The sequence below is a fragment of the Cydia fagiglandana genome, chromosome 1 (genome assembly GCF_963556715.1).
Source record: "Cydia fagiglandana chromosome 1, ilCydFagi1.1, whole genome shotgun sequence".
Taxonomy (NCBI): Eukaryota; Metazoa; Arthropoda; class Insecta; order Lepidoptera; family Tortricidae; genus Cydia; species Cydia fagiglandana.
The window spans coordinates 26,755,554-26,767,656 of NC_085932.1; the positions used below are offsets into that span (position 1 = coordinate 26,755,554).

Sequence of the window (12,103 nt, forward strand, 5' to 3'; positions counted from 1 at the left end):
GTCGATATCGTAAAGGATTTGACGTTTACATTATTGTATAAAATTTAGTGTCATCTCCGGTTTATCATCAGTTTTATGTTGTCAGCTACTGAGGAACAACCTCTTTATCTAAAATAACAAAAGCAAACATGTTTGGTAGTAAAAAGTTGAAACGGAAACTCGTAAATTCAATTGAGAGTGTAAAGAGAAAAGTAAAGGCGTTGCGAGCAGATAAGACGTCGCTTGACACTTCGCTAGCGCAAACCTTTGAACCAATCACAAAACCGCTCAATGTTTTAATGAATAAAGCTTTGGAATCCAAGGGTAATAAGAATCACGATGATGACGATGACAATGCTAAACCAGCAGTTATGAATAAACCTCATGGCCCCTTGATAAAAACCTCCACACCATTGCCACAACGTTCACGTAAAAGGAAATATCTGATCAAAACCGAAGAACCCAATAGTAAACTGATCAAGTGGAGTAATCATCCTTTAACAAAAACACACCAGATTGATAATGATGATGTTGATTCTAATGATTATGACGATGATGATGATGATGATGATGACGATGAAGAGAAAAAAACAGAGGGAGATGAAGAGAAAAAAACAGAGGGAGATGAAGAGCTTAGCGATGATGATGAAGATATGAAATCGGCTCTTGAAATTGATGAAGGTGGTAATAGTAGTATTGATGATCTACAAAATAAATATATTAAACATCTTGTTAAAACACCAAAGATACCATTTGGTGTTTATCTCGAGGATGATAAAATGCATATTGGTAATAGTCGAGTTAGAATCATTGATGACGTGTTGTATATTAAAGATTCACGATTCAACATGACTCCTGGACTGTTGGAACTTATCTTTAAACGAGTACCAAACAAGAATGTAATTTTGAAAAAAGATGTAGATGATTACAATAAGATTTTAGACATGACAAACGCTCATCGTAGAGGATTCTCACCCAACGGCCAATTGAGTGGAGATAGAAGTTTAAAGTATCTGCGCTACATTAAACAACCACAAGAATCAAAGAAACATAAAGAAGGTGGATGTTTGAACTCTGGTAAAAGAGATATATTAACAACTAAAACTTTTTATCCAAAAACCGATTACATCTATTGGGATGACCCCAACGAGCTGGTGAGCCGTTTACAGCTTTTGATAGCATCACAAAACGCTGGCAACACCTCTCATTCGAACGAGATCAATGCAATCGTTGAGGAACTGACTGAGAGCGGTATAATTTTAAAGTAAGAAAACAGACCCGCTTCTGTTTGTTGTTTTAAAAGCTGTTTTCCGGTAAAACCGATCTGTTTCTCCCTGGTTACCTTGTTATAAATACTGATGAAGGCTCCCTCCATCGCTCACTTTCACAATGCCTCTTAACAAGTTTGGACAATACTTGGGCAGCGAATCTACAATCCGTGACGATATAAAAGTGGAACGAGATTTAGTCAATTTTGAAAATAGACGAGTGGCAGGAATTCACAAGTCTTTCCTCAAAACTGATGCCGTCTGTAGAGCTGAACTAGATGAACAAGTAGTATTTTTAAACACAAAGCTAAAGGCGAATATTAAAGATATAAAAGATTTACGGGTAAAGCTTGAAAAATTATCAGAAAGAATTACTGCACCAACTCCGTCACAACCTCAAACACCACCATCGACAGCGGCAACAGTTCCAGGAAAGCGCATTGCATTGAAGAAAAATGAGTAAGGCTCAAGTAGTCGACGAGATACACAAGTATGCGAGAAAGACATTTCCACGTCGACGATTCATTCAGAGGGGGCTCGATGACACATGGCAGATTGATCTGATTGATATGCAAAAGTACTCCAAGGATAATAACAACTATAAATACATTCTAGTGTGCATTGATACTTTTTCGAAATACGCTTGGATGCAGCCGCTAAAATCCAAGAGCGCTGACGATGTTACAAGGGCAATGAGCAAAATTTTGAGTGAAGGCGGGAGAAGGCCCAAGAATATTCAGTCAGATGACGGCAAGGAATTCTTCAATCTCAAGTTTAAATCGCTCATGACACGTCATCATATCAACCACTACTCTACCTATAGCGTCATGAAAGCTTCCATAGTGGAAAGACTAATTAGAACCTTAAAACATTGGATTTGGAAGCAATTTAGCTTGAATGGTTCTTACACATGGGTACAACTGATAAGCCAAGTGGAGCATTATTACAATAACAAACCGCATCGTACTATCGGTATGGCGCCGGCGAGTGTGAATAAAAACAACTCTAAACAGTTGTTACATAAAGTCTACAATAACATTAAAATTAAACCACGGGCCAAGTTCAAGGTGGGTCAACACGTGAGAATTAGTAAATATAAATCCACCTTCGCCAAAGGCTACACCGGCAATTGGACTACGGAGATATTTACAATAACTAGAGTGCAAACTACTAATCCAGTGACATATTTACTTCAAGACGCTAATCACCAACCCATCTCTGGATGTTTCTATGAACAAGAGTTGCAGAAAACTAAACACCATGACATTTATCTAGTGGAAAAAGTGTTGAAACGTCGTGGAAATAAAGTGTATGTAAAATGGCTCGGCTTAAATGAAAAAAGTTGGATAGATAAAGATAACATTGTCTAACTATTATTATGTTCAATAAACATTTATCTACTCTAAATCAATGAGGTTTCATTCAATAAAACATCTCTATATTCAGTAATATTATATATATTTATTGTTATTAATTATTATTAGTATACCTATACGTGTACAATTATAATACATGTGCAGTGAGCTAGCAATTTAAAAGTAAACAATGAAAAGGAAACAAAAATACACCATCATTAATAATCACCAGAATCTATTATGTTTGGACCTACCACACAAAATATGACATTAATTAAATATGTAAAAGATTCCGAATTGCACACTGCGCGTGAAAAAAGTTCCGCTGTAACACCGCCTAGTAAGTCAATCCAGTCTTGAAAATTGATTTGGGCGTCTCCCACTATTTCTTCCGCTTCATCGTTTAAATCGTCCCACATTACAATTAAACGGTAAATATGACAATCGTCACGGTGACCTTCGACATATAAACTTTTCAACAATCTCGCCACTTCTGCTCTAAATGAGTGTAATGGCATGGGGACGCGCCATCTATTAATCAATGTGTTCTTTTGGAACGCTTCCATCCACTCGTTTTTACATTGTTGATGAAAAGATTTCACTTCGTTGCTGGAATCGCTCTCGTGGCCGTAGTACAAGGGATTGGTGTGTTTTTCCTTGCCCCCGTCGTCTTGTGCTTTCGCTGTTGCCATCGGTTGTGCGGGTGGTGAGTGTGAAGTGGAGCTGCTGCAACCACCGTCACAGCCGCCGCCGCCTGTGGTCGTGGACAACCAGCACTGGCAGCACCAAGCGGTCATGGTACTGTTAATGTCAGCTGGGGAAGATGTAATAAAAATATTGTTATTGTTTATATTAAAAGTAAGCAAAAAGTGTTTCTAATTGAGAAGTTTTTAATTACAAAGACAGAACAGAGTTCATATACTCAAAAAATTAGTATGATACAACTATACTTGAAAAGAAACTTACATTTGGTATGTGATGAAGCTTGTGGATCCATTGTTGTAGAATATTATTTCAACACGATAATTGTAGTGACACTCTAGTGAGAATGTGGTGAAATGACTGTTTACTATGACTGAACATGCTCTTTTATAAACCCGGTGGAGGGGAGCGGGGACATAGGAGTGCGGGGTGTAGGGAGCGCGGCATAGGAGAGCGGGGTGTAGGGAGCGCGGCATAGGAGAGCGGGGTGTAGGGGCAGGAGGGCAGGGTGTAGGGGGCAGGGGGAAGGGGGCGGGGTGTAGGGGGCAGGGGGCAGGGTGTAGGGGGCGAGGTGATTATGAGAATGTAGTCGAGAAATTGAGGCTGGTCCTACCGTGACGGGGTGGCCTAGAGGGTTCATACAGTGTGTGGTGACGATATCCCCGGTTAGCTAAAGATGCGCCGGTTCGAATCCGACCTTCGCCACTGGAGACCACCCCGTCACTTTTTGCGTTTCTCCTCTGATACTGCAGTTTTGGAACTAACGTTGCGCATACATACTGTCGCCCTCTGGCGGGGCTGGCAGAATTCAAACTCACATATAATTTTATTCATTTCATAGCGGATGGTTTAGGAACTAACGTTGCGCATACATACTGTCGCCCCCACGCAGGGCTGGTGGGGATTTTTGGAACTAACGTTGCGCATACATACTGTCGCCCCCAGGCAGGGCTGGTGAGGATTTTTGGAACTAACGTTGCGCATACATACTGTCGCCTCTAGCGGGGAGTAGAGTGAACTAACCAGTGGCGCATACATACTGTCGCCCCCAGGCAGGGCTGGCGGATAATTTTGGAACTAACGTTACGCATACATACTGTCGCCCCCACGCAGGGCTGGTGGGGATTTTTGGAACTAACGTTGTGCATACATACTGTCGCCCCCAGGCAGGGCTGGTGGATATTTTTGGAACTAACGTTGCGCATACATACTGTCGCCCCCAGGCAGGGCTGGCGGGGATTTTTAGAACTAACCTTGCGCATACATACTGTCGCCCCCAGGCAGGGCTGGCGGATAATTTTGGAACTAACGTTACGCATACATACTGTCGCCCCCCAGGCAGGGCTGGCGGGGATTTTTGGAACTAACCTTGCGCATACATACTGTCGCCCCCAGGCAGGGCTGGTGGGGATTTTTGGAACTAACGTTGCGCATACACAGTGGCGCCTCTAGCGGGGAGTAGAGTGAACTAACCAGCGGCGCATACATACTGTCGCCCTCCGGCGGGGCTGGCGGATATTTTCGGAACTAACGTTGCGCATAGACAGTGGCGCCTCTAGCGGGGAGTAGAGTGAACTAACCAGCGGCGCATACATACTGTCGCCCTCCGGCGGGGCTGGCGGATATTTTCGGAACTAACGTTGCGCATAGACAGTGGCGCCTCTAGCGGGGAGTAGAGTGAACTAACCAGTGGCGCCATCTAGCGGAGACCTTTGGAACTAACGTTGCGCATAGACAGTGGCGCCATCTAGCGGGGAGTAGGGTGAACTAAATTGTCACTACCTTACGCATACATACTGTCGCCCTCTGGCGGAAAAGTTCTGATCTCGGAGCGGCATAAACACACTACTACATTTACATTTTCGTTAACTCGTTTTGCGCGGACGCGTGCGACGGATTTAACCTACAATGTCACTTACGGTGGTATTCCACCTGTCCAATTTCTTAGTCCAATGTCAGTGCGTCTCACTCTCATTAAAGCAAAAACAAAGAAATTGGATAGGTGGAATACCACCCTTAGACATTTTTTTCTACCACTATCATACGCTCGTCGTCGACTTAATATCATGTGTATTTACACCGTTACTCCATACTTGTTTCAGGGAGTCCAAGCGTGAACGCGTTCTGCGCGAGGTCCGCGCGCTAGCGAAGCTCGAACACGAGAATATAGTCCGGTACTTCAACTCGTGGGTCGAGGAGCCGCCACCCAACTGGCAGGAGCAGCGGGATGCCGTGTGGAAACGGTATGACTTCAACAATTTATTTTATTTGCATGACATTATAGTTAAACTAGTGAGTAATTTTTTTCTTTGCCTATTTGAATGTCCCACTGCTGGGCAAAGGCCTTAAATTAAAATTTAACTGGATAAAAACATCTTACAATTGCATTTGTAAAGTTGAACGCCGAGAATCTCAGGCATTCAATGATCAAGTTGTGCAACAATTCACACTCAAGGACAGTTTATGACCCGTATAAAAAAGTTTAAACTTTTGTTACTGTTGTATCTTATTAAACCTAACCAGCTGCTTATATTATTAGCATATAAAACGTATAAGTATATGCATATTCAGTCACAATAAATTCTGCGCTACCTATCTAACTCCCAGAGGTCGAAACTTGTCAGTCAAAGTACTGCCTTCAAAGTTTCAAGTTTTAGATTGAAGTTAAAAGGAATTTTGATGCATCGTCCCACTTACCGACATTTGATTCTGTCTCTCGTCCCCAGTGAACTGAACGTATCAGTGGAAATGTCGGAAGATTACACAGTGGAGTCGCCTACGCCAGCCAAGCGGCGCGAAGAGAGCGTCAAACTCAACCTCCACAAGACCTTGGACGAATGCGTCGACGCGCTCGACTTTGAGAAGCAACTCTCCGCTAAGAGAAACAGGTTAGTAAACTAGCGTTTCTCATTCACCTTTAAACTTAACGTATCTATGGCATGGATTCGCCCGTATCCATGGCATGGGTTCGCCCGCGCCGCTCGAAGACAGCGTCAACTCGACCTCCACAAGACCCTAAACTATTATCAGGACGCTAAGATAAGTTGGTAAAAAGTGCTCCGGTATCGCCAGAGACTCGTTCGGTCGATAATTTGTGTAGTTTGATCGACCTAAGGAAGTATTGGAACTGATTAAGGTATTGCAGGGCAACTACGCAGGTGAGTTTGCTTTTAAGCCAAACTGCTGGTGATTGCTTTTTCACTGCGCGTACTGCGCAATGAATACCGTTCAATGCATTGTGTTATGTCTGTATGTATGTGTATATGTATGTGGAAATTCACAATAGGAGATTTGATCAAGATCATATTCTGAGTTGGGAACCTGCCAATTGAGCTCGACCAGTGGATCGAGTCACAAGCATTTTTTTTATCAGGCAACAATTTTTCCTATTAAATAAGCTATCAGTTTTACTCCAATTTTTGTGACATGACTCACCGGTCTGAGTTTGCTGACTTTCATAAGTTTGCTACTGTTTTTCCATTTGCCACCGATTTCATTTTGCATTTATAGATTTGTTTCTAAATAAAATGTTATTCACCCAGGTCACTAAGCTGCAACGAATCATTCAGCATAGTGTTCGACGAGCAGCCAACGGGCCAAACGCCCACTTTACTCCACCCCCCTCCCAAGTCCACCGACGATTCGTTCATAGTGTTCGCGAACGAAGATGAAGTCAGCAAGGCTTCGGAACCGAGAGACGGCTCTGTAGACAAGAGGTTGGAGAGAGTGAAAGAGTGCGATAGCTATGTGAAGAGTACGAGTAGCACGGGGAAGAAGAAGAAGGTGAGTTATAGGTTATAGGTTAGTTTTTAACACGGTTTTAAAATAACACAGCCAACGGGCCACACGCCCACTTTACCCCACCCCCCTCCCAAGTCCACCGACAATTCTTTCATAGTGTTCGCCAACGAAGACGAAGTCAGCAAGGCTTCAGAAGCGAGAGACGGCTCCGTAGACAAGAGGTTGGAGAGAGTGAAAGAGTGCGATAGCTATGTGAAGAGTACGAGTAGCACGGGGAAGATGAAGAAGGTTAGTTGGAGGCCAGTTTATGTGACGGTTTTTCTAATACATTGTTAACTCTCAATCTTCCTTGCCTTATCAGGCGAACTGACGACTCCATCAACAATTGTTATCCGGATTATAAAATGCCCTAATGTGGCACTCAAAACCAAACTTTGTCTTGAAGATGCGGTCACACGATGCGCAATGGAGTTGTCTAGTCGAGTTGCGGGTGTATGTGTAGGAAGTCTTGCGGATATGACGCTTAGCATCTAGGTCTTCTAGACGCTGCTGCTCAAATTGGTCTAAAGTGACCGAAAGGTTTAGTTAAGGACTAGTTTTCTATATACTGCATATGTTGATACCGGTAAAATTTACATTATATTTATACTGAAATAAGTACTTACCATAAGTTTTGTCAACAGAAGGGCCACACCCGTCACTGGTCGCTCGACATGGTGGTGCGAGAGAGTGAGACACCGATGGCGTCCAAGATGTACCTCTACATACAGATGCAGCTGTGCATGAGAGATAGCTTGCACGATTGGCTCAGGCAGAACAGGACAAGGGAGTCCAGGGCTGATAAAGTAAGTGAATTAATCCTTTTCTCAAACATGAAGGGCCACACCCGTCACTGGTCGCTCGACATGGTGGTGCGAGAGAGTGCAACACCGACGGCGTCCAAGATGTACCTCTACATACAGATGCAGCTGTGTATGAGAGATAGCTTGCACGATTGGCTCCGGCAGATAAGGACAAGGGAGTCCAGGGCTGATAAAGTAAGTGAATTAATCCTTTTCTCAAACATGAAGGGCCACACCCGTCACTGGTCGCTCGACATGGTGGTGCGAGAGAGTGCAACACCGACGGCGTCCAAGATGTACCTCTACATACAGATGCAGCTGTGCATGAGAGATAGCTTGCACGATTGGCTCAGGCAGAACAGGACAAGGGAGTCCAGGGCTGATAAAGTGAGTGTACCAGAGTAATTACCTCTATATTTATTTGTTAAAGTAACCTTTAGCAAAACAATAACCGAGTTTACTAAAATTTAAAGGCTTGGCCACATACAGAGCGCGACGCAGCGCCGCGTCCGCGCCGCGTCCGCGCCGCGTCCACGCCGCGCGACCGCGGCACATGCTAACAGGTTACCGACGTCAAACAGACTGCGTCCCGCCGGTATCACGCCCCGCTTCTGTCGCGCCCCGCGCCGCGCGGCTCCTTGCGTCCGCGCGGCGCGTGCGCAGCGCTGCGCCGCGCGGACGCGGCGGCCCGCCGCGTCTCGCAAAGTCACGTCAGTAGGATCGGACGTTAGGCAGCGAGCGGTGCGCCGCGTTCCCGCGCGGCCGCGCCGCGTTCACGCGCGCCTTGAGGGCGTGTTGAGAGCGTGAGGCCGGCGCGATCGGCGCGCGCCCTGTTTGACCAGGCTTCGCGTCGGCATCACGCGGCGCGGACGCGGCGCTGCGTCGCGCTCTGTGTGTGGCCAAGCCTTAAAAGTATTTTAAATTTTTTATAGCCAAATGTTACTTTCCAAGAACAAATGCAAGAGTTTAATATATTGAATATTTAATTAGTCAATTAGATTACTGAAGAGTTCCCTGGATTTCCCCAGGATTCTAACTTGCCCCGTAGACAACATGCCAATCGCTAACGGTAGCGAACGAAACGCAAATGTCACTGTGCCGCAATATGGAAGAATGATAGAGAGACAAAGCGAATCGATGGCGAAGCGATAGCGATTGTCACCTTGGCTAGGCCGCCAGATGACTTTAATCGGATTCGGAGCAGTCTTGGAAAAATTCGAGAACATACATGAAAATTGAGATCCAGATCAATTGAGAACTATCATCATCATCCTCAGTCGTTCCCTCAATGCTGAGGATCGTGACATCATGTCCTAATGTTGCTGACCTGTCTCTTCCATACTTGTCCATACCATACCGTTAAGAACCATAACAACCCTGTGCTCTTTAAAATCAGTGTTCGATAACGTAATGACTGACATCTATTTTCAGATAAAAACCCTCTTCAGCCAAATAGTCTCCGCGGTGGAATACGTGCACCTAGCGGGTCTCATCCATCGCGACCTTAAGCCCAGCAACATACTGTTCGCGCCCGACGGGCGGGTCAAGGTGGGGGACTTCGGGCTGGTCACCACTATGGGGGACAGCTCGTCGGACGGCTCGCCGCCGGAGGAGATGGATGTGTATGCTAGACATACGTATAAAGTCGGTAAGTTACTGCCTAACTACTTCAAAGAGAAAAAACCCTCAGTCAAATGTACGTTCCCGATGGCCGGATCAAGGTTAAAAGTCGGTAAATTGCAATTGCTCGTAGAAATTTCGACGAGAAATTCTGTTTCATATACAGGTTGGCTAAGAAAAAGTACATTCCCGTTGCCAGCGAGGTTTTGGGATTATACTGAGCAACCTTTACTATGGGACCAACCCCGAATACGCAAAAAAAATCTTCGGCTCGTGGTCTCTTCTATGAGCTTATTGTAGGTAATAAACACAGTAACACTTTTATTGGACAACTGAATTAAAGAAAACAGTCAAATAGCCAAAGGCTATTAATAAGAACACCATCATCATCCCTCTCGCTCTCAAGGGATTTTTGAAAGCCCTGCGTGCCTTATCTCCATTTTTTTCTTTTTTTAGGCACCCACCTATACATGTCGCCAGAACAACTGGCGGGGCGGCCTTACAGCTACAAAGTGGACATCTACTCCCTCGGGGTGATCCTATTCGAGTTGCTACAGCCGTTCGATACGGAATCGGAACGTGTTGCTAAACTGACTGCGCTCAGGGCTGCGCATTACCCCGCTGATTTTACCGCTGACTGTCCCAGTGAGGTGAGCGAAGTTAAACCTTATGTCTACATACTACGCTACATATTGCCATAGCGACCGCACATTTACTCTCTCGTCGTGATCCTATTCGAGTTGCTACAGCCATTCGACACCGAATCAGAACGTGTTGCTAAACTGCCACTACCTCGCTGATTTTACCGCTAACTGTCCCAGTGAGGTGAGCGAAATTAAACCTTATGTCAAAGCTAGTACATTACATTTTGCCATAACAAGCGCTGTACAGCTATTAAGTCAATATCTACTCTCTTTGTGTGATCATATTATATTATTCAAGTTACTACAACCGTTTCATACTGAGTCCGAGCGTGTCGCCAAACTTATGTCTGCATCAAATAGATTAATGCCATGTTGCATTAAGCGCCTTAATTATCCTATAGTATATATTAGGTGACAAGCAAAACTCACTAATTATTTAGGTATGAATATGGTTCACTATAACTAGTAACTTGTGGTAGTAATTAGAGAGTTTTGGTTGTCAACTGACTTTTCTCAAAAATGGACGGCAAAATCGACTTTGCCATCTAAAAAATAGGTCGCGAAACGCGTAGTTTATGGTCAGTCAAAAATTAAAAAGTTAAAAACATTGCAGTCTCGATTTTGGGACTGCAATGTTGCATACAAATTCCATTATTTGTCGAGTTCCAAACTTTTTAAAAGTTGAAGTAGCCATATCAAATGAAGGCACAGGCCCATTAAACAGCCAAACAGATGATTTAGTACCGCGACTATTTAGCTGTCTCAAATAGGTTGGCGTATTTTCGGCAGGAAAATACACTTCTATTTTTTTATTAAAAAAATAAAAACGCGGCAAGGGCCTTTTTCTGTGAAAATATATACGTAAGAATGTTGCTTTTGTAAAATATTTCTATGATATTTATATTTCTTGCACCATTTTTGAGAAAAGCACTATATATGACTCGGCTGGAAGGCTACTTGCTGGCTTCGGATTCAATTAAACGGACTCCCAAGGTCGTCCGTTTAAAACGAATCCTCAGCCTGCAAGTAGCTACTTCCGAGCCTCGACAATAATGTACTATTATATAAAGTTCAAATAATATGTAAGTAGGAAAAGTATACAGTCTTATAGCAAGGAAAGACGGTGGCAGCCTCGAAAAGCTTTTTGTGACCGGCAAAGTGGATAGGAAAAGACTTGGACGTGGACGCAGTCCAATACGTTGGTCCGACCAGATCCGCACCGCTCTTGACTCCACAGTACACATGGCTCTCCACACCGACAAGGACAGAACCAGATGGAGAGAGATTGTGAGAGAGAAGGCGATTCAAAAGGGAGGTCACGCCCTCATTACTGAGGATTACGACGCAAGGAGGATGGGAGAAGTATAAGTTATCTGTACATTTCAGGTGGAGGTGCTGAAGCTGATGCTGAGCGAAGACCCGTCGCGGCGGCCCACGGCCAGCGGCGTGCGCGCGCGGGCGCCGCTCTACCAGCGCACCGACCACGCCTTCCACTTCACCCTGCCGCCCTCCCCCGTGGTCGCGTGAGCCGTTTCCAACCTTATACCATTACTTTACAGTTTCGTTTTGAACAGTAGCGTAGCGTGAATTAATCTAGCCGTGGGCGAAGTCGCATCTGCGAGGCCTTTTCGTTTCACTGTGCCCGAAGGAGCCTCTCGCGAGGCCGCCCATGGGGCGCGAGGCCCACTTCGCCCACACCTAGCTGCGCCACTGATTTTGAATGCAAGTTACCCCAATTTTTCCGGTTTTGGTCCTTCGAACCGGATCGGCAGGCAATCTGCCATAAAGTTTTGAAGTCAAATTGTCACTTATTGTATTTTGTAGAAATATCTTTTGCTCATTTGAAGGAATGGATTAGTTAGATCAATCGATGGTAGGTTTTAAGAGACGTTTTCAGAGAGATATGACTTATTTTAATAAAATATATAAAAATGGCTATTTAGTGCGAAAAT

At 44.5% G+C, this 12,103-nt stretch overlaps 1 protein-coding gene across 1 annotated transcript in view; it reads left to right on the forward strand.

The window, feature by feature from the left end:
- LOC134668821 (eukaryotic translation initiation factor 2-alpha kinase-like) overlaps window positions 1-11,741 on the forward strand; it is a 44,086-nt gene extending 32,345 nt beyond the window's left edge. The window contains exons 11-17 of the mRNA XM_063526282.1: window positions 5,407-5,547; window positions 6,031-6,192; window positions 6,847-7,087; window positions 7,924-8,082; window positions 9,319-9,535; window positions 9,964-10,157; window positions 11,538-11,741. Of these exons, the coding sequence (XP_063382352.1) occupies window positions 5,407-5,547; window positions 6,031-6,192; window positions 6,847-7,087; window positions 7,924-8,082; window positions 9,319-9,535; window positions 9,964-10,157; window positions 11,538-11,678 (1,255 nt within the window). The 3' untranslated portion in view covers window positions 11,679-11,741. The remainder of the gene's footprint in view (window positions 1-5,406; window positions 5,548-6,030; window positions 6,193-6,846; window positions 7,088-7,923; window positions 8,083-9,318; window positions 9,536-9,963; window positions 10,158-11,537) is intronic.
- Window positions 11,742-12,103: the final 362 nt, after the last annotated feature.